This window comes from Leptodactylus fuscus, chromosome 5, assembly GCF_031893055.1.
Source record: "Leptodactylus fuscus isolate aLepFus1 chromosome 5, aLepFus1.hap2, whole genome shotgun sequence".
In the NCBI taxonomy this organism is placed as follows: Eukaryota; Metazoa; Chordata; class Amphibia; order Anura; family Leptodactylidae; genus Leptodactylus; species Leptodactylus fuscus.
Window position 1 is genome coordinate 206,495,354 of NC_134269.1, and position 24,299 is coordinate 206,519,652.

Here is a 24,299-nt window from a genome sequence, read left to right on the forward strand (position 1 = left end):
GAAGGGGCGATCTGTAATAGTTGTGATTATAATGGTATAAATTTGGGGTTTGCCTCTATAAATGGGCAGGGCATAAGGCCAGAGATTTTGAGCAAGTGCCTCTATATGACTCTTTCCTGTATCTCTCTGATGTCCCTTTATGATGACTCAGCGGCCGAGGACTATAATATTGAGCTCCGCTTCCTCTTCTCAGACTATACTGCAGCTCAGTCCCATTCTAATGAATGGGGCTGAGCTGTGCTGCTAAGCACAGCCACTATACAATGTAAAGAGCTGTGATCGGTGAGTAGAGAAGAGGCCGCAGCACTCAACAGCATAGTCCTGGACAATCCCTTTAAGACGACATGATATGTAAGTACACTTACCCCGATATATACAGTAAGCACAGACTCCATCATTGTACTGGAATGTGTATTAGTATTGTATATCATCATACACACACAGACCACCCTGGGCCAGTGGCGCCTACTAATGCCCATTTCGGCAACTCTCTTAAGTCCAATATCCCTCTCGGTTGCCAGTTATATTTTCCCCCGGTCCCTACATCCGGTGACAAGTAACAAAGCAGAGATCACAAGGGACGGCCGCTTCTGTACAGGCTTAAAGGAGATATCCTGGACCATGATACTACTGACCAAGCACAGCGCCACCTATTGTATAGTGGTTGTGCTTGGTATTGCAGCTCAGCCCCATTTACTTGAATGCAATGTGACCAGTGGCTGTGATGTCACCAGCCCGAGAATAGGAAGTGGCGCTCCGTATCATAGTCCCGGACAATCCCTTTAAATAATTCACAGATATGTGTCATCCCGGTAACTTCAGCGCTTCGACGTCAGGGTGAGGGTGGACGAGACTCTGAAGATCTGAGGGAGCATGTTACTGAGCTGGTAGAACATTTCTTCGGAGATGTTCTGTAAAGGCAGAAAAGGAAGAGTCAGGAACAACGGATATGAAGGAAATGTGACAACAAGGAGGGGCCAGTCCTGATCTGAAAGAGTTAATACTGAAAATAATACATAAAATAAGGAATATTTCACTAGGCCATATTGGAGTCTGGAAATCTGATCTTCTCATCCTGAAGATCTGCTTGTTCAGAGCGGCTGCTGTGTATTAGCACAAGCCCACCATTCACTAAGGAAATGATAATTGGGGGAGCCCCCCTCTGGTCACAGAATGGTATTGCATGGCAGCCTTTCAAATGAATGGTAGACAGTGTAAGGCTCCGTTCAGATCTCGCTTTTTACATCTATGATCTGAATGGAGTCTAACACGTGGTCTCTTCTGGTTCATGGGTGGGAATGGGGGGGGGGGGGGTGTCTCCCCTGTGACATCCACATGTCCTACTACACATGGAAAGGGGTAGCCACCATAGGCCAAACCCTTTAAATGAACCGCATCTATGATAAATAACCACCAGGTGGCAGGATTTGATGCCTTTATTTCCACTAGGTGGCAATGTTCTATGAAGTAACTTTATATTTCTACCCAGTCACATAACTACTAAGTTCAATGAACCAATCACTGCATTTCCACTAGGTGGCAGTGTTCGGTGAGTCATTTATTTAGCACCACCGAATGTACCATCAGATGCTCCCCGAAGGGGGTGTCCGATGGTCCATTCTGTTCTGATGATTATAAAGCAGGTCCTAAACTGCACAATGGAAGCCACTATAGAGGAAAGTAGATCATGGAATGCACTAGAACGTCAATGCAGTGCATTCTGCTGAAAACTCACATGCACACTTGGTCGAGTGTAGAGACAATAGCAGAGGACAATGAGGTCACGTGATTGCATCATCATGTACACGCTTCTATTCTTAGACTGCCTTTAACCCCTTGTCCTCCACCCCATTCTTATCTGCCGTCTCAGGCCTATGACAGAAGGGTTAAAGCCCCCTCCCCGCCCTGTAAGGATACGTGTCCCTGTGTCACACACCTCTCAATGTCTCTTCCTGTTAATATAGATGATCCCACTAGACAAAGACCTAGAGCGAGAGGTTTTCCTTTTCATCTCGGTCACTGTGTCGCCTGCTAATAACTTAATGACCGCCGTGGGAACGCGAAGGACCGGCCGCACCGAGCCAAAGCGACCGGCGCTGACTGGATGTGGAGACCGTGGCCTTTAAGACATTGAACAAATACTTATTGTGTAAAGATAAGATGATCAGAGGATAAATAAGAGGTGGGGGCTGTGACTACCTCGCCCGGATGCGGCAAACCCTGCGTGGCGGCGATCAGACGCTTCTATAGTGTACGTGGAGATTTTCCAATATGCAAGATTATGCGGACTGACCCGATGTCTAATCGTGCCTGGACATTGAACATTATAGCCAGTGCTGTGCAAAAGTTTTAGGCAAGCGGGGGGACAAAAATGCTGTACAATATTGGATTATTTTTGCCTATTAACCCCTTCTTGACCCAGACGTTTTCTTATTTTCAATTATGGTGTTAACAAATTTATATCGTTTTTGAGACCCTGTATTTTCCGTAATTTATTATTTTTTTTTGCAGGGCCAGATATTTTTATTGATACCATTTTGGGGAATGTTTTGATGTTTTTTGGAGACGAAATGGCGACAAAAACGAGGATTCAGTATAAAAATGGCAAAGACCCCATTATAGTTTATGGGGTACGCGGGTAACTTCTGTTTTAGCAGTCCGGGATCCCCAGCAGACGCGAACGATGGTGCACGCCCAGTGTGAACCTAACCCCAGGAGATCTGATCACTAGTACAATATACTACAATGCTGATGCATTGCAGTCTATTGTAACATCCATAGAGTTCTATTACTGCCCTCACAGCAGGTAGAGATGGCTCTGGCTGTAGCTGCCCATGAGATTAATAGGAGAGCTGGACTGCTCTTTAAAGCTGCCGTTATATAGGGTCTTGAGGACGTAGAATTATAAGGGATTTTAATGGGCATAGACAGATGGCAGTCACAGGAGATTTCTGTCCCCACATCGCCCCTGTGAATAGGTCTGAGCTGCAATACCAACCACAACCACAAAGGGCACTATATCAAGTATGGCAGTAAAGGGGACATTATGGGATCCACTCCAGATGAGTCTCCCTATAGCTCTATGAGTGACTTATGTACTGGTGACTTTTCAGCAGCCCTGGATTGAATCGCTCATAGATTTTCTTCAGTCTTACCTGAGGTACTAGAAATTGCACAGTTCTCGAAACGCCTCCGTCCCAGGAAACCATTTCCATCATAAATCCTACAACAAAAACAAAATGGGAGATGTTACATAACATGGAGGACCCTGCACCGCTCTGTCATATATAATACCTTTTATCGGGCCTGGGCATTAAATGAATAGGAGCCACGGAAGCAGGGCCGAAAAATTGGACAGGAATAGGACTGGTTGTATATTTTGAGGCCCGGATCAAGTGTATGGGCCCATAGAAATGAATGGGTCAGTGTGGTCAGTGATCTCAGCCAACGTCGTCTACAAGAGGCCTTAAAGAATCAGATAATCTATATAAGTCCCCGCCCCCTTCTGGTGACCAGGGGAATATCAGGTAAGATGTCAGATCTGCAGCAGGAAATACGACTCCCTAAAACTACAACTTCCAGCATAGCCCGATATCTGAGATATGTTGTAATACCTGATGGACAGTAAAAAGATAGTCAATATGGCTGTAACTCCTATGCTGCTCATCATCCAGCTTTCCCAGATATCTGAGTACCAAATATTCCTGGTTATGCAGTGTTACATTTCTGTTCATGGGACCCCATAGGAAAACATTTATTGGGCCCCAGTGTACTATCACTACCGTACACAGCAAGATCAGAGCGTAAAACTGTAAGGGGTAATACACACAGTGATGTCACAGTACAGGGATAATACACACAGTGATGTCACAGTACAGGATAATACACACAGTGATGTCACAGTACAGGGATAATACACACAGTGATGTCACAGTACAGGGATAATACACACAGTGATGTCACAGTACAGGGATAATACACACAGTGATGTCACAGTACAGGGATAATACACACAGTGATGTCACAGTACAGAGATAATACACACAGTGATGTCACAGTACAGAGATAATACACACAGTGATGTCACAGTACAGGGATAATACACAGTGATGTCACAGTACAGGATAATACACACAGTGATGTCACAGTACAGGGATAATACACACAGTGATGTCACAGTACAGGATAATACACACAGTGATGTCACAGTACAGGGATAATACACACAGTGATGTCACAGTACAGGGATAATACACACAGTGATGTCACAGTACAGGGATAATACACACAGTGATGTCACAGTACAGGGATAATACACACAGTGATGTCACAGTACAGGGATAATACACACAGTGATGTCACAGTACAGAGATAATACACACAGTGATGTCACAGTACAGAGATAATACACACAGTGATGTCACAGTACAGGGATAATACACAGTGATGTCACAGTACAGGATAATACACACAGTGATGTCACAGTACAGGATAATACACACAGTGATGTCACAGTACAGGGATAATACACACAGTGATGTCACAGTACAGAGATAATACACACAGTGATGTCACAGTACAGGGATAATACACACAGTGATGTCACAGTACAGGGATAATACACACAGTGATGTCACAGTACAGGGATAATACACAGAGTGATGTCACAGTACAGAGATAATACACACAGTGATGTCACAGTACAGGGATAATACACAGAGTGATGTCACAGTACAGGATAATACACACAGTAATGTCACAGTACAGGGATAATACACACAGTGATGTCACAGTACAGGATAATACACACAGTGATGTCACAGTACAGGGATAATACACACAGTGATGTCACAGTACAGGGATAATACACACAGTGATGTCACAGTTCAGAGATAATACACACAGTGATGTCACAGTACAGGGATAATACACACAGTGATGTCACCGTACAGAGATAATACACACAGTGATGTCACAGTACAGGATAATACACACAGTGATGTCACAGTACAGGGATAATACACACAGTGATGTCACAGTACAGGGATAATACACACAGTGATGTCACAGTACAGAGATAATACACACAGTGATGTCACAGTACAGGATAATACAGTGATGTCACAGTACAGGGATAATACACACAGTGATGTCACAGTACAGAGATAATACACACAGTGATGTCACAGTACAGAGATAATACACACAGTGATGTCACAGTACAGAGATAATACACACAGTGATGTCACAGTACAGGATAATACACACAGTGATGTCACAGTACAGAGAATACACACAGTGATGTCACAGTACAGGATAATACACACAGTGATGTCACAGTACAGGCATAATACACACAGTGATGTCACAGTACAGGGATAATAAACACAGTGATGTCACAGTACAGAGATAATACACACAGTGATGTCACAGTACAGGATAATACACACAGTGATGTCACAGTACAGAGATAATACACACAGTGATGTCACAGTACAGGGATAATACACACAGTGATGTCACAGTACAGAGATAATACACACAGTGATGTCACAGTACAGAGATAATACACACAGTGATGTCACAGTACAGGGATAATACACACAGTGATGTCACAGTACAGGGATAATACACACAGTGATGTCACAGTACAGGATAATACACACAGTGATGTCACAGTACAGGATAATACACACAGCGATGTCACAGTACAGAGATAATACACACAGTGATGTCACAGTACAGAGATAATACACACAGTGATGTCACAGTACAGGATAATACACACAGTGATGTCACAGTACAGGGATAATACACACAGAGATGTCACAGTACAGGGATAATACACACAGTGATGTCACAGTACAGGGATAATACACACAAACAAATAGATGACTGTGTACACTGTGACATCACAGAATATGAAGAATTTAATTATGATGTCACATGTAGACATTGATATTCCCCAGTACAGTAATGGAGGTGCCGTCAGTTTTTCACATCCCCTTTTATCATCCATGGTTATCAGTATTTGCACCCTAGGCCTCAGTGATGCCCGCATAGTATTTGGGCTCCACAGCTTTGCTCATATACCCCCAATTCTCTGCTACATAAATAGTCAGAAGTAACATTCAGGAGACTGGAGAAGTTGGGTAGTGACTCCAGTGGAAGAGTATATGTGGTTTCACCCAACGATCTCATGAAAGTCTTTATATTATACACCCCATCTGATAGTGAGGCTCGGCCATTGGTATTGGGGTACAATCAGTGACCTCATGTGACCTGGCTATATACAGCACATACACAGGAAAGTGTCAGGAGCCAGGGATACGGCCAGGACCCCTCCGCTGACTGCGCTGCTTACGTGAGGTTAATAAAACAGATTAGAACCTTTCCAATTCTTTTCTTTCCCTTCGAGCCAGGACACGATTTCTCTGCTCATAAAATATGCCTGGATTGTAGACGGGAACAATGGGATCCAGAGACGTGTTTACTATGAGGTCCCACCATAAAAATTCACACGTTGCCTTACCTTTCACACACTTAAACACCAGCTCGGCTCTCTTCAGGCACCATGGTATAGTCATTTCCTAAAAAGACAGAAGCAATGCCGTCAGGAAGTGTTCATTATTAGTAGGAGGTGGCGTGTACGTGTGGTTGTGCGAGTGATGTACTCCATAATGGGGAGACTCCCTGCACAGGTCAAGAAAAATATACAACATTCTTAAAAGGAAATGGTTACCAGGACCGGGGCCCCCCAATACACCAGTATGTGCTTGTACAGCTGTGGGTTATGGTCCCAAACCTGCACGATATCAGTCCCTGCAGTCCCAAGACTTTGACTTTAGCAACATTTAACTCGCCAGGGATCAGTCTGGGACTCTGGATCTCTTGGATATGCTCAATGACAACTCCATTGAGTACTGATCCTGAGTTACATCCTGTATTATACTCCAGAGCGGCGCTCACTATTCTGCTGGTGCAGTCACTGTGTACATACATTACATTACTTATCCTGTACTGATCCTGAGTTACATCCTGTATCATACTCCAGAGCTGCACTCACTATTCTGCTGGGGCAGTCACTGTGTACATACATTACATTACTTATCCTGTATTATACTCCAGAGCTGCACTCACTATTCTGCTGGGGCAGTCACTGTGTACATACATTACATTACTTATCCTGTATTATACTCCAGAGCTGCACTCACTATTCTGCTGGGGCAGTCACTGTGTACATACATTACATTACTTATCCTGTATTATACTCCAGAGCTGCGCTCACTATTCTGCTGGTACAGTCACTGTGTACATACATTACATTACTTATCCTGTATTATACTCCAGAGCTGCGCTCACTATTCTGCTGGTGCAGTCACTGTGTACATACATTACATTACTTATCCTGTACTGATCCTGAGTTACATCCTGTATCATACTCCAGAGCTGCACTCACTATTCTGCTGGTACAGTCACTGTGTACATACATTACATTACTTATCCTGTATCATACTCCAGAGCTGCGCTCACTATTCTGCTGGTGCAGTCACTGTGTACATACATTACATTACTTATCCTGTATTATACTCCAGAGCTGCACTCACTATTCTGCTGGTACAGTCACTGTGTACATACGTTACTTATCCTGTATTACACTCCAGAGCTGCACTCACTATTCTGCTGCTAGAGTTACTGTGTACATACATTACATTACTTATCCTGTATTATACTCCAGAGCTGCGCTCCCTATTCTGCTGGTGCAGTCACTGTGTACATACATTACATTACTTATCCTGTACTGATCCTGAGTTACATCCTGTATCATACTCCAGAGCTGCACTCACTATTCTGCTGGGGCAGTCACTGTGTACATACATTACATTACTTATCCTGTATTATACTCCAGAGCTGCGCTCACTATTCTGCTGGTACAGTTACTGTGTACATACATTACATTACTTATCCTGTATTATACTCCAGAGCTGCGCTCACTATTCTGCTGGTGCAGTCACTGTGTACATACATTACATTACTTATCCTGTATTATACTCCAGAGCTGCACTCACTATTCTGCTGGTGCAGTCACTGTGTACATACATTACATTACTTATCCTGTATTATACTCCAGAGCTGCGCTCACTATTCTGCTGGTACAGTCACTGTGTACATATGTTACTTATCCTGTATTACACTCCAGAGCTGCACTCACTATTCTGCTGCTAGAGTTACTGTGTACATACATTACATTATTTATCCTGTATTATACTCCAGAGCTGCGCTCACTATTCTGCTGGTGCAGTCACTGTGTACATACATTACATTACTTATCCTGTATTATACTCCAGAGCTGCACTCACTATTCTGCTGGTGCAGTCACTGTGTACATTACATTACATTACTTATCCTGTACTGATCCTGAGTTACATCCTGTATCATACTCCAGAGCTGCACTCACTATTCTGCTGGTGCAGTCACTGTGTACATACGTTACTTATCCTGTATTACACTCCAGAGCTGCACTCACTATTCTGCTGCTACAGTTACTGTGTACATACATTACATTACTTATCCTGTATTATACTCCAGAGCTGCGCTCCCTATTCTGCTGGTGCAGTCACTGTGTACATACATTACATTACTTATCCTGTACTGATCCTAAGTTACATCCTGTATCATACTCCAGAGCTGCACTCACTATTCTGCTGGTACAGTTACTGTGTACATACATTACATTACCTATCCTGTATTATACTCCAGAGCTGCGCTCACTATTCTGCTGGTGCAGTCACTGTGTACATACATTACATTACTTATCCTGTATTATACTCCAGAGCTGCACTCACTATTCTACTTGTGCAGTCACTGTGTACATACATTACATTACTTATCCTGTATTATACTCCAGAGCTGCGCTCACTATTCTGCTGGTACAGTCACTGTGTACATACATTACATTACTTATCCTGTATTATACTCCAGAGCTGCACTCACTATTCTGCTGGTGCAGTCACTGTGTACATTACATTACTTATCCTGTATTATACTCCAGAGCTGCACTCACTATTCTGCTGGTGCAGTCACTGTGTACATACATTACATTACTTATCCTGTATTATACTCCAGAGCTGCGCTCACTATTCTGCTGGTGCAGTCACTGTGTACATACATTACATTACTTATCCCGTACTGATCCTGAGTTACATCCTGTATTATACTCCAGAGCTGCACTCACTATTCTGCTGGTACTGTCACTGTGTACATATATTACATTACTTATCCTGTACTGATTCTGAGTTACATCCTGTAGTATACTCCAGAGGTGCGCTCACTATTCTGATGAGCCGATCTGAGCGCACGGGCAGCACTACTACACCGGAGAACCGCTGCTACACCAGAGAACCTGAGATGCAGCAGAGCTGAGTGTGCAGGAGGGTTCAGCACATCTCTGATGCAGTAGAGCTGAGTGTACAGCAGGGTTCAGCGGTTCTCCGGTGTAGCAGCAGCTTGGCTGTATCTCCGGAGTAGCAGTGCTGGCCGTGCGCTCAGCTCGGCTGCATCTCCGGAGTAGTCGAGCTGAGCTCACGGCCAGCAGTGCTACATCTCGGCATAGGAATGCATTGACCAGCGTTGAGTCTAAGATTGGTCCACAGCAGTCTCCATTCTGGTCCGATCTTAGACTCCGCCTCCTCACAGCGTTGACTGGCCGAATGCTGTACCCGACCAGATAGAGCCCCAAAGAGCTAGGTGAATGACATTCCCCCCTAAATAAAGGTAACCCCTAGCTATCCCTGCCTGTACATCTATCCCTGTCTCACAGTCACATAGTTCACAGTCTCATATGACCCGGATATTAAATCCACTATTCGTATAAATTGGAGGTCACCTGATTTAGCCAGCCAATTACTTTTTCAGATTTTTTTCCGATGCCTCCGGTGTCGTAGTTCCTGTCCCACCTCCCCTGCGCAGTTATTGGTGCAAAAAAAGCGCCAGGGAAGGTGGGAGGAGAATCACATTTTTAGTGAGTTTGCCACCTCGAACTGAACATCTCGAACGGCCTGATATCCGATCGCACATGTACTCGATGGAACGCCGTTCGCTCATCTCTAATAATTACATGTGGATGATGAGAGTCGTCGTCTCCATATTGGAATTATCTTCACAACATATCTCTTTAAAATCCAATTCTGTAGAAATAACCTCTGCGAGAAGCCCGGGCTGTGAGAGCCATAATTCTGGGAGTGATATTTTTCAGAAGTCGGGCATCATCGTAATTTATCTGCCTACACGGAGCACACGCTTACATTTCATGCTGTCAACAGTACGTGTGGGCGTCTGACAGCGGTTGCAGCCCTGTATTTTGGATAATGATCACAACCCATCTGCTAAAACTAAAATGAACGGTCCTTTGTATTTTTTTTTCTTCTCCTTCGTGCGGCACCGGAGATGTTCTCAGGTCACCCGTCAAGGTGAGTAAGTTCACTTACAACCGTTTAAAGGGGTTCTCCACTTTGGACAGAAAACCCCTTTAATTCACCTTCCCTGTAACCTCTGTCCCAATCTATACAGTAAAGCTGATAAGTGCGTCACATAAAACAGGGTCGGTGAGCCTTAAAGTTCCTCTGTCTCCATGACCGTTGTGAGATCAGGTCCTTGATTTTGGTGAGCGGCAGCTGCGCTCCCCCGATGGACCTACATGGTGCTCTCTACCGTAAATATATGGGACATCTTTTTGATGCCGCTTTAACACCAGAACCCACAATTGTCCTCTTTGAAGCAGTTTTCCGGGACTTGCATATTGGTGACCTATAACTAGGATAGATCATTGATATGTGATTGGTGGGTCCACATCCAGCATCCCTACAGATCAGCTGTATAACGAGGCCCTTTCAAACAGCTGATCTATGGGGTTCCCGAATATTCTATTCTACACAGTCAGCACCCCTACAGATTAGCTGTATAACGAGGCCTCTTCACACAGCTGATCTATGGGGTTTCTGAATGTCCTATTCTACACACCCAGCACCCCTACAGATCAGCTGTAGAACAAGGCCCCTTCACACAACTGATCTATGGGGTTCCCAAATGTCCAATTCTACACACCCAGCACCCCTACAGATCAGCTGTATAACGAGGCCCCTTCTCACAGCTGATCTATGGGGTTCCCGAATGTCCTATTCTACACACCCAGCACCCCTACAGATCAGTTGTATAACAAGACTCCTTCACAAAGCTGATCTATGGGGTTCCCGAATGTCCTATTCTACACACCCAGCAACCAAACAGATCAGCTGTAGAACAAGGCCCCTTCACACAGCTGATCTATGGGGTTCCCGAATGTCCTATTCTACACACCCAGCAACCCTACAGATTAGCTGTATAACGAGGCCCCTTCATACAGCTGATCTATGAGGTTCCCGAATATCCTATTCTACACACCCAGCACCCCTACAGATCAGTTGTATAACAAGACCCCTTCACACAGCTGATCTATCAGGTTCCCGAATGTCCTATTCTACACACCCAGCACCCCTACAGATCTGCTGTATAACGAGGCCCCTTCACACAGCTGATCTCTGTGGGGTTCCCGAATGTCCTATTCTACACACCCAGCACCCCTACAGATCTGCTGTATAACGAGGCCCCTTCACACAGCTGATCTATGGGGTTCCCGAATTTCCTATTCTACACTCATCGATATTAAAGGTCCTTTAAAAAGGACCTTTCACTGCCTCCACCAACTCCAGCTCATTGGGCTCCGCTCCACTGATTCGGGTGCGGTTGGATCTTTTTCTGTAGCCCCCACCATTCCTGAACAATCAGTGTGGTCATGTGAGAGGGCATAATTGGTCATGTGATCAGAAGCAGTCCCCCCATCCGTTGGGTCGCTCCAACACTTCCATTCTTCCCAATTTTCACAGGCACTTACCTGACCATCGTAAAGCCAGCCCCCATGACACCGTAAACTACCTGTGAAAATGGGAAAGGAAGGATGAGGTGGAGTGACCGGGGGATGGGGGCTGGTTCCAATCATGTAACTAATTATGCTTTGCAGTATCAGGTGGGTGGTCCTGGGATGAAGCACCACCCACCTGACAATGGACAGCATAATTAGCCAAGTGATTGGAACCCACTCTGCTTCTTCCACCCTTTTTTTTTTTTTTTTTTTTTTTTTACTTACCTGTGCTATGGAGTCTACACACCCAGCACCCCTACAGATCAGCGTTTTTTTTTTTTTTTTTTCCTTAGTCTGGACCCCCATAACACAGGTAACTACATGCGAAAGAAAGGAGGGGATAAAGTTGGTATTCAGTTGATCCCCATCTGCACCCGGGCAAACCTTAATAAAGTGTCACAAGTCTGCACCCTTTGGATGTCCTACAGGTCGCCGGAGGTTATCTCCGAACCCGAGCATTGGGACATCCTTGTCCAGGTCACGGAGTTCCTTTCTGCGCCCGTGTACGTGCACGGTCACCTCCTACACATCCTCTCTGGTTTCACATTTGGCATTCGCAGCCTCTCGCCTCTGTTCCCACTCTGCAGAGAGAAGTGATTTAAGCTGCGGTGTCGGTGGTGAAGTGAGGGGGGTAGGGGGGCAATAAATGAAACCGCTGGATTCCATATGTCGCTCCGCCGGCTCTCTGACACCCTGTAATAGACGGCTGCGCTGCCTGCGTGGTGTGAATGTCAAGTTCGGCCACAAAAGAACACTTGCAGCAGTCAACAATGCGGGAACCAATTATCGCCCGAAATAAGTCGCAGCACATCAATTCTTAATTAAACGCAAATAAGATAAGTAATGAGAAGTCGCCTACGGGCAACGTCATTGTGGATACTACTGAGGACGCGCGACCTACCAAAAGTTGTCCTCAAATGTTCTGCAGCATCTCTTTCCTTAGTCCCTATTAGGCGGATAGTGATGTCATCATCTGCCACATGTAATACCACATTTCTCCTGTAGTGGCCACTGCAGGGAATGAGAAGCCAAAAGGAATCTTCTCACGGCAGCGAACTAATACAAGTCATATTAAAGGGGTGATCTGTCACGGGGCCCGCCCTTACCTCTGACATCTCGTGGACAAGCAGCAGCGGGATATTGATAGTAGTGATATCGTGGGTGCAGCACACCTTCAGGATGTTCCTTAATCCCATAATAGCGGGATCGCGGGCGGTGATGTTGCCGCTTCTGACGTTATCGTCCACACAAAGGTGAAAAACCACATGAGTTTCGGAAAGGTTGGAGTGCCTGGTCACGTAAAATTCCCCTGGAAGAGAGTGCGGGTTTAATATGGCTCAGGGATAACCACAGAGATATCTATAGAGCGCTGGCGTGACATCATCAGAAGAGACATCCTCCTCATATAGAAATAGTGACAGGATTATACCATGTGGGCGGTGGACACAAGGGGGAGCTCACTCCTTGCGGATATTTATGTCTATACTAGCCATATGTAGTGAGCTCCATCTAGTGGTGGCTACAGGGAGTCCAAATTTTACCATTTAGCCTCTTACTGTCACAATCCAGTTTTTCTTTTTCTGACGCACCTGGCCAGGGGACTGCAACACAGCCTCATGTCTTTAAATGATAGTTAAGGTGCAGCAGCACTGTGTGGCCAGGGTGCAGGAATTATTGGTTGATGACCCATCTTAATAAGAATCCCTTTAAGGAGGACCTTTCACCACCTGTAATAGTCGCCGCTCCGCTGATGGCGGCTCAGTTGGAATTTTTTCTCTAGCCCCTACCGTTCTTGAGAAATCAGTGCTGTTAGTTCCAGCACTCACGATGCTAATTAGATGGGCGGTCCCTGACTATCTGCTCCAGCCCAGGACCGCCCACCTGATAGCAAACAGCATCATTAGCATAGGGGTGCTGAAGCTAACTGCACTGATTGCTCAGGAACGGTGGGGGCTAGAGAAAAAATTCCAACTGCACTGGAATGGGTGGAGGGGCGCCTATTGAAATATGCCAAAATTTGGGAGTTATTGGAGGTGGTGAAAGTTCCCCTTTAAACGGTACTTTACAGTATATATTTAGTATACATATATTGCTTGTATTAGAACAATCCGTATATGATCTTAGTTGAATTTCCCTGAAGAACTACTATAAACAAATATTTTTTTCACAGGGACAACTCGTCCCCTCATCCCCGGGTTATACTTCTGGATACCCTCTTCTGCGTATCCTTTTACCTATACGGAGTGTGCACTCACCTGGTAACAGATTAGACTGGTTACGTTCGACATTTTTCATCTTGTCACTGCGTCCTTCACTCCCATTTGTCACCTCTAGTTAGAAAAAAGACAAAAAAAAAAAATCAGCCTTATAAGGACTTGTTTTTTGCTAGACGGGATGTATTTTTCAATGACACCATTCTGAGGTACATATAATATATAGTCTAAGTTTTCTTTGTGTTTTTGGGGAGTTACGACTTGAGACAGCAGCAGTTCCCTATTGTTTTTAGTAGATATAAAACTAACTTTTATGGTTGTGTTTACACGGTGCAGTCAGATTGCGGTTTTACTGTGAAATTGTGGCAAAATACTGCGGTTTTGCACACTCACTTATATGTTCACATGGTGACTATAGAGAACATGTGGCAATGCCACAGTTCTGCTCCAGTATTACAAATCTGCAGCATTTTGCCTCAATTTTGGAATAATAAAAATACTAAAAACAAAAAAATCCAAAAGAAAAAAACTCAATTAACATGAATTAGGCTACAGCTGCTTTTTTCATTTATTGATATTTCAAACCATAAAAAAATTCCTAATTTGTTCCTTTTCCGGCAAAATGTTAGCGTTCCTCTATTACTCCTCCTGGAAATGCAAGAATATTGATGGAGAGCACATACACGCACAGACATTGTCTAATTCGTGCTGACAAAAGGAGGAAGCATGAGGAATTCCTAGTTGGTTCTCAGTGTAGGGTACATGTTGCTGTTCCTCCTTTACTCCTCCTGGAAATGCACGGATGGTTCAGGGGAGTGCCCCTATACATGCCGACATTGTTTAATCCCTGTTGACAAGGGGAATGAGTGGCAAAACCAAGCATGAGGAATTCCTAGTTGGTTCTCAGTGTAGAGTACATGTTGCTGTCCCTGTTACTCCTCCTGGAAATACACGGATGTCACTGGGGCGTACCCCTATACATGCTGACATAGTTTAATCCCTGCTGACAAGGGAAATGAGTGACAAAACCAAGCATGAGAAATTCCTAGTTGGTTCTCAGTGTAGAGTACATGTTGCTGTCCCTCTGTTACTCCTCCTGGAAATGCACAGATGTCGATGGAGCATGCCCCTATACATGCTGACATTGTTTAATCCCTGCTGACAAGGGGAATGAATTGCAAAACCAAGTTGTTAGTACGGTTCTGCATTTCCAGGAGGAGTAACAGAGGGATGTTATAGTGTAAAACCTGCTTTCTGATGGGGAGTATGGGTCTACCACATCTAACCTACTAAAACAGACATATCTGACACTGAAAGGTCCTCTTTAAGATCAACGCTATCATTTGTCCCGTGCCTGTCAGCGTGGCCTAAGGCGCGGCATCCACTTTAGAGGTGTATAACGCTCACTTTAAGCGCATGACCCCGGGCATCATTAAAGTCCTGTCATCGGCCCTTAGAAATACCACTGAATTGACAAACACGTGTAACGTTGGAGCGCAAAAACGCAGCCTCACTAAAAATGACTTCATCCCCATAGGCGGCCATATATCGTCCCCTCGGGGCCGCGGCGCTCACATCTGTCTTCACATCAGAGGAGAACATGGCACCCCATCACTGACACACACCAAGACGTATCATCGGATGTGCAAAAAGGTCCCCTGACGCCCTCCGAGGGGATCAGTTACTGGCTGGGAAGGTTTTTGGCACCGGCCGCGGACTCTCTATAACCCTTAATGGTGCACGATGCGCTCTTAGGGTCCATTTGGAATAATTGTATTTTTGAGTAGTGGGCTCAGGTTACCTCTGAAGCCCTGCTTATCCCTGAGGTATGGGGCGGGTGAGGAGGTTGTCGCAGGACATGAGCTAAAGGAGGACAAGCCTAAAACATCAACCATCTCTGCTATGTGTGAACCCTGTCCATCAGATACGCATGCAGATGGATTACTGACAAGATTTCAAGGCAAACGGCTACCTTAAAGGGAAGGTGTCACCACAAAATGAACAAGATTTTAAGAATTTTTTTTTATCCTGAAATTTCCACTCTGGCCACTAAACCTAATAATACTGACAAATTGCCAATTCTATAAGTTTTCTTCTTTGCAGCAGTCACTTCATTTACATCACAGACAGGATGACAATAGAAGATAAGCTGCTATAGATAACACCACTGACCCATCTTTACATCACTACTGACAATAGATGATGTCACAGCTTATCTCCTCCCCCTCCCTGCACAGAACATGTCTAGAAAACTCTCCCATAGAACTGACTCCAGACTATTGCTGCCTATGGCTATGACTGTGCTGTAAAAGCAGATCACTAAATGCGGTTAACGGAGCAAAGGAAAAGCTCAGGCAAGATGGCCGCCCCCATAAGCATGGACAGAAAATAGAATTAAAAAAATACAATCAGAAAACAAAAACTGATAAGAAAAAAGTGGTTTTAGCAGAAAAAAAAATTGGTATCACATTCCTATTAGTTTGAGTTGTCATTCACAACGGTGAGTGCTGAGTGCAGAATCTCCAGTGTATTTCTATGACAGGACACTTCACTATGACAGGCTCTCTTTTGCCTCCTGCTTGTAAGAGTTATCAGGAGAAACCTATGACAAGCAGGAGGCAGAGGAGAGCGGATAAAGCTTCTTTTTTCTGCTACCTCAAAATCTGTGTCAAAAAACTCTGTGTGAACTTTTTAATGCCAGTTTTCTGGTATACAGGCCATGAAAAAGTCACAGATTTTTGAGTTTTCCAGCCTTGTCCAATATCCTTGATCATCTACCCGTACTTGTCTCTGACCTTCTCAAGAAAATAGGGGGTGGAGCTGTGACCACGTATCACTCAAAACGAGAGATGCTCTTTATTCCAGAAATAGCGCCACACCTGTCCACAGGTTGTGTGAGGTATTGCAGTCCATCCCCATTCATTTAAATAAGCCGAACCGCAATACCAGACATGACCCGTGAACAGGTGTGGCGCTGTTTTTGTTTTCCTAACCCTACCACTCCCTCTCCCGAATTTAAGACACACGATCCTGATATAAAGGTGATTAGGAAAATTCTAACCCCTCGAGAACACGTTGGGCAGATACTGGAACACCCGGTGCAGGGTCCGTTTTGGATGTAATGAAAGCTGACCCGAGGCGTGCGGCGTTTTCGCTCCATTAGGCATTAGTTTAGCAGTATATTTATGTCACCTTAGGACGATGACAGCGGGATAATTAGAGAAACAGCCCCGGCTTTGGGGATTTACATGTACAGGATTTTTTTGTCCTCTTATTTTTGTGAGTCATATGATACCAGAGGTTCCTCACATGCCGTAAAGAGCCCGTAAATACCCCCGGCAAAGGTTAAACGGAGGCAAATTAGGAGAGGCCACGGACAATGAATGCCTAATGGGCCAGGTCAGGTGACCCCCTGGTAGAGAAGGCTATGAGTGAGCCACGGGGTCAGTATATAGATATTAGGATACCCTATGCTGGCCATACAAGGACCACTACCGGATCAGGTTGTGCAGGGGAAAAATGGTTAACCCCATAAATGTGGAAGCCACAGCATTGACTCCATGGTGACCCCATAATAAGTACAGCCAGTCACAGTGCCCAGGCTGTCAAATGTGGCCACAATCCCCCCTACAGTCAGTCACAGGGCCCCAGTCGTCTTATGTTTTAGCTATAGCTATAATGCCCCTACAAGACCTCAACCGATCGGCTGCTTGAAGAGACCACAACATTTAGGTTGCGGCCTCTTTACTACTTACCAAGCACAGCGCCATACACTTGAATAGTGGCTGCGCTTGGTATTGCAGCTCAGCCCCTTCACTTGAATGTGACTGAGCTGTGAAGCCGTAACGGCTGACCCGTGACGGTCCCAGATTCTGCTGATTTTCATTTGATGTCCTATCCCTCATATGATGACATATCCCTTATATAGTGAACTATCCGGGTGGTTGGGCCCCCAGTGATCAGACATTGATTATCTATCCTGTGACTAGGGAATAAATTAGTAGGAAAAATCCCTTTAATAATCGTCTGAGATCGGGTTCAGCCATATTGCCCCAGTCTTCATGTGTGACCACAATACCCCTACACTCAGCCACTGTGCCCCAGCTGTCGTATGTGGCCCCAATACCCCATACAGTCAGCCTCAGTGGTGTCTTTTGTGCAGAGACATCATACCTCATTGATGATAAGATCTACACTCACCGGCCACTTTATTAGGTACACCTGTCCAACTGCTCGTTAACACTTAATTTCTAATCAGCCAATCACATGGCGGCAACTCAGTGCATTTAGGCATGTAGACATGGTCAAGACAATCTCCTGCAGTTCAAACCGAGCATCAGTATGGGGAAGAAAGGTGATTTGAGTGCCTTTGAACGTGGCATGGTTGTTGGTGCCAGAAGGGCTGGTCTGAGTATTTCAGAAACTGCTGATCTACTGGGATTTTCACGCACAACCATCTCTAGGGTTTACAGAGAATGGTCCGAAAAAGAAAAAACATCCAGTGAGCGGCAGTTCTGTGGGCGGAAATGCGTTGTTGATGCCAGAGGTCAGAGGAGAATGGCCAGACTGGTTCGAGCTGATAGAAAGGCAACAGTGACTCAAATAGCCACCCGTTACAACCAAGGTAGCCAGAAGAGCATCTCTGAACGCCGCACAGTACGTCCAACTTTGAGGCAGATGGGCTACAGCAGCAGAAGACCACACCGGGTGCCACTCCTTTCAGCTAAGAACAGGAAACTGAGGCTACAATTTGCACAAGCTCATCGAAATTGGACAATTGAAGATTGGAAAAACGTTGCCTGGTCTGATGCGTCTCGATTTCTGCTGCGACATTCGGATGGTAGGGTCAGAATTTGGCGTCAACAACATGAAAGCATGGATCCATCCTGCCTTGTATCGGTAACGGTTCAGGCTGGTGGTGGTGGTGTCATGGTGTGGGGAATATTTTCTTGGCACTCTTTGGGCCCCTTGGTACCAATTGAGCATCGTTGCAACGCCAAAGCCTACCTGAGTATTGTTGCTGACCATGTCCATCCCTTTATGACCACAATGTACCCAACATCTGATGGCTACTTTCAGCAGGATAATGCAATGCCATGTCATAAAGCTGGAATCATCTCAGACTGGTTTCTTGAACATGACAATGAGTTCACTGTACTCCAATGGCCTCCACAGTCACCAGATCTCAATCCAATAGAGGAGCATCTTTGGGATGTGGTGGAACGGGAGATTCGCATCATGGATGTGCAGCCGACAAATCTGCGGCAACTGTGTGATGCCATCATGTCAATATGGACCAAAATCTCTGAGGAATGCTTCCAGCACCTTGTTGTATCTATGCCACGAAGAATTGAGGCAGTTCTGAAGGCAAAAGGGGGTCCAACCCGTTACTAGCATGGTGTACCTAATAAAGTGGCCGGTGAGTGTAGACCTACCAGTCCTAATCTCAGCCGATATTAAAGGGATTTTTCCTACTAATTTATTCCCTAGTCACAGGATAGATGATCAATGTCTGATCACTGGGGGCCCAAACACCGGGATAAGTCACAATATAAGGGATAGGACATCAATTGAAGATCATCAGAATCTGGGACCGTCACGGATCAGCCGTTACGGCTTCACAGCTCAGTCACATTCAAGTGAACGGGCTGAGCTGCAATACCAAGCACAGCCACTATGCAAATGCATGGCGCAGTGCTTGGTAACCTAAACTTTGTGGTCTTTTCAAGCTGCTGATCGGTTTAGGTCTCGTGTGCTGTTCAACTGATGGATCCATTCACATAGAGCACTGAGGAACTTGCAGACCCCAGTTCTCCGGATTGCTGAGTGTCACTGCTGTAGGACCCCCGGTGATCAGACACTTGTCCTCTATTCTGTGGGAAAAGAGATAAATGTCTACACTGGACAAAAACCAGCTTTAAATTGACTAATAACCCTGTGTGTGTGAACAAGATCCTAAGTTTTTCCCAGACATGTCCTGTTGATGAAACCCTTGAGGGGTTGTTTCTCCTTATGGAGACCACCAGGGGGGTGTAGTAATGGAAACTAGCTCTCCTTCAGTGCCTCTCTAGCGCCACCTACAGGAGAGTTATCCTAAACGTCTACTACTTCTTGAAGATAAGCGGCGCCATGGGCTCTCTGCCGCCACTTATCTCACCCACTGATGGAACAACATGCATATACAGCTTGGGGGAATCTAGAAAGATGGCCGCCTATAAGTGCCTGTTTGGTTACGAAAATTATTTCTCTTTGAGCCATGGGGTAGAGGATAAATAGCTTAGCAGTGGGGGAGGGGGGTTGACCACTGAGACCCCACGATCCTGAGAACAAGGGGGGGGGGGGGTGTTTTAATCACATTGAGAATGTAGCGGTGGACGCAATTGCACCCTCACTCTTGCTTGGGGCGCAGCTGTGCCCATGGATACATTCTCGCCCCCTTCCGTTCTCAGCAGTCGGACCCCCACCGATCAGTAACTATCATGGCATCATCCCTTTGAATTACACTGAGTGCCACCCAGCTTTCCTAAGACCCTCACCCTACCTAATTTTTATTACTGTGCTCGAGTAAACGTTACAGTAGTCCTAGTATTCTACTAATGAACCAGGGAGCTCAGGATGAGCAGTGCAGCACAACCTATAGGGTAAAATACAGAAAACACAAGTATGTCTGCAATGTACAGGGGGCGGCCCGGAATAGCTCTTTAATACGACCCCTGAAATTTACGGCCCTTTGCTTTGAGATTTGGCCCGCACTATAGATCAGAGAGGATTACGTAGGTCCTGCGAGTTCCTCTTAGACGGGGGGGGCTCGGATTTGGTGCCAAATTGTTGAAATGACCGTGCCGACCATTTTCTTCTTCCTTCATGCGACTTGGTAAAAGCCGCCGGCTGTATTTAGGAGTGTCCGAGCAGCGTTTCAATTTATAGAGCAGCAGCGAGCAGATGACACGCCAAATACAGACACGGATAAATATAGACGCGTCTTCATTTTGTTATGTGCTGATATATATTCACGTCACGGGTTTGAGCTGTTTACAACCCCCCTCCCCGGGCTTAAAGGAACATATAGCAAATTAAATAGAGGGGCGAAAAAGGGGGGAGACCCCTAGATGGGGAAGGGGGGGGGGGACATGGTCACCGAATATATCAACTGGGAAATCAAGACCTACACAAAGCTCTATAGAAAATGGATAGGAAGGCGCAGTCATGAGATCTTGCTGCCATTTGGAAGAAAAACATGGCCCCCTTCCTGTAAAACCACGCCCTCCTCGGGGGTGTAATACTCCCTCTATTTGTTATATCTCACGCCCCCTTTACTGTCAGATATAATAAGACCTCCAGGCCGAGGAGATTTGACCCCGAGACATCGGCAGGACGCCTCTTTTTGACCCTAAAATGGGCCATAGCTGCATATGAAGGTTATTGAGATACAGCAGGACACCCCGATGCCGCTTATCTCTGGCCGCCAAACGATGGGGTCTGGCTAAAAGAAAAGCTGTCTTTGTTGCCCGTAGCAGCCAATCACAGAACAGCTTTCATTTTTCATTGTGTACTTGGAAAATGAAAGCTGCCATGTGATAGGCTTGCCATTAGACCACAGCAACCAAACATAGCTCAGCTCTCATTTATCAAACTGCTCTGGTAAAATGAAAGCTGCCCTGTGATTGGCTGCTATGGGCAATAATTCTCATTTATCAAAAGTGGTTGTCAGGGCCTAAATTGGATTTTCATACAGTATACAAGTATTCAAGCAATCATTAGCCCCCCCCCTATACTATATTCAGCAGGAACAGTCCCAATACAGTTTGTAATATGTCACCAAGATCCTGCAGCGGGCACTTCTAAGGTTCTGTGATGTCACCATTGCCCGTCACACATCATCATCCTGAAAGCCACTGACCGTGATGGTGTCTTGCCTTTAGGTTCCTCTGTGCCCGGGCGTATAACACCACCTGCTGCACCACATCCAACTGCTCCTGCAGCTGCGGGAAGTGGAAGTCTGTGCACTCCTGGCCGACTGTGGCAAAGTCTGAAAGGATGACAAAAAAAGGCAACTAGTTAATAGACATTGTAAAGCCGACAAAATACAGCATATCAGCAGATAGATAGGTTACTGTCACCAGATCCAGCATATCACCCCAGCCCTGCAGATAGATAGGTTAGTGTCACCAGAACCAGCATATCACCCCAGCCCTGCAGATAGATAGGTTAGTGTCACCAGAACCAGCATATCGCCCCAGCCCTGCAGATAGATAGGTTAGTGTCACCAGAACCAGCATATCACCCCAGCCCTGCAGATAGATAGGTTACTGTCACCAGAACCAGTATATCACCCCAGTCCTGCAGATAGATAGGTTAGTGTCACCAGAACCAGCATATCACCCCAGCCCTGCAGATAGATAGGTTACTGTCACCAGAACCAGCATATCGCCCCAGCCCTGCAGATAGATAGGTTAGTGTCACCAGAACCAGCATATCACCCCAGCCCTGCAGATAGATAGGTTAGTGTCACCAGATCCAGCATATCACCCCAGCCCTGCAGATAGATAGGTTAGTGTCACCAGAACCAGCATATCACCCCAGCCCTGCAGATAGATAGGTTAGTGTCACCAGAACCAGCATATCACCCCAGTCCTGCAGATAGATAGGTTAGTGTCACCAGAACCAGCATATCACCCCAGCCCTGCAGATAGATAGGTTAGTGTCACCAGAACCAGCATATCACCCCAGCCCTGCAGATAGATAGGTTAGTGTCACCAGACCCAACATATCACCCCAGCCCTGCAGATAGATAGGTTACTGTCACCAGAACCAGCATATCACCCCAGCCCTGCAGATAGATAGGTTAGTGTCACCAGAACCAGCATATCACCCCAGCCCTGCAGATAGATAGGTTAGTGTCACCAGACCCAACATATCACCCCAGCCCTGCAGATAGATAGGTTACTGTCACCAGACCCAGCATATCACCCCAGCCCTGCAGATAGATAGGTTAGTGTCACCAGAACCAACATATCACCCCAGTCCTGCAGATAGATAGGTTAGTGTCACCAGAACCAGCATATCACCCCAGCCCTGCAGATAGATAGGTTAGTGTCACCAGAACCAGCATATCACCCCAGCCCTGCAGATAGATAGGTTACTGTCACCAGAACCAGCATATCACCCCAGCCCTGCAGATAGATAGGTTAGTGTCACCAGAACCAGCATATCACCCCAGCCCTGCAGATAGATAGGTTAGTGTCACCAGAACCAGCATATCACCCCAGCCCTGCAGATAGATAGGTTACTGTCACCAGAACCAGCATATCACCCCAGCCCTGCAGATAGATAGGTTAGTGTCACCAGAACCAGCATATCACCCCAGCCCTGCACATAGATAGGTTAGTGTCACCAGTACCAGCATTACTGTGCATTTTACCTCTTTTAATCCCGCTATATGAATTGATGCGGTTGTCTACCAGCAGGACCAGGCCACACAATGAGGTGGAATACAGGGATAAAGCGGTTTGCAGTCTATGTAGCTTCACTCCGCTGCGGTGGTTGCGCTTGTGTCTGCAGAAGTCCAGCATGTCGGCCCTCAGCAGCCTCAGGTTGTGCATGGTCTTCAACTGAGCACCTGGAGAGAAGATGAAGGCCATGAGACTGCCGCTGGGCCACCACTAACTTTTTCCCAGTTGTGGAGTAAAAAGGGAGTCCCGAAAGCTCTTACCTAAGTGGATGGTAAAACTTTCCTCCAGCTGTCCGTGCTCCTCATACAGAGGCTGACTTGCATCTGCAGATTCTTGAAAGCGGTTCGGTTGCATTTTGATTTCGTCACTGCGAAGGAGAACGTGGTGAGAAGATACAAAGAAAGAGACTGAGATCAAAAGGATCAGCTGGTCACCCTTGGAACCAAATTTCGATTATGTGTGTCCCTTTAAAAGGGCTGACCAGTGGGGGCCTGACATCCGGGAGCTCCATACATGAGCTGGTTGAAGAGGCCATAACGTTAGGGGAAGACTACGGTCTCTTCACTAAATACCAAGCACAGCGCCGTACATTGTATAGTGGCTGCGCTTGGTATTGCAGCTCAGTCCTATTCACTTGTATTGATGCTGAGCTGCTGCTGTATCATGTGACCAATAAAA

The 24,299-nt window shown here is 45.8% G+C and overlaps 1 protein-coding gene across 1 annotated transcript in view; it reads right to left on the reverse strand.

Annotated features, from left to right (window-relative positions):
- Positions 1–338: 338 nt before the first annotated feature.
- Positions 339–24,299, reverse strand: part of FERRY3 (FERRY endosomal RAB5 effector complex subunit 3) — a 36,671-nt gene continuing 12,710 nt past the window's right edge. The window contains exons 7-14 of the mRNA XM_075275084.1: positions 23,882–23,988; positions 23,591–23,788; positions 22,070–22,198; positions 14,212–14,286; positions 13,063–13,265; positions 6,533–6,590; positions 3,156–3,223; positions 339–911 (exon numbers count right to left, since the gene is read on the reverse strand). Of these exons, the coding sequence (XP_075131185.1) occupies positions 819–911; positions 3,156–3,223; positions 6,533–6,590; positions 13,063–13,265; positions 14,212–14,286; positions 22,070–22,198; positions 23,591–23,788; positions 23,882–23,988 (931 nt within the window). The 3' untranslated portion in view covers positions 339–818. The remainder of the gene's footprint in view (positions 912–3,155; positions 3,224–6,532; positions 6,591–13,062; positions 13,266–14,211; positions 14,287–22,069; positions 22,199–23,590; positions 23,789–23,881; positions 23,989–24,299) is intronic.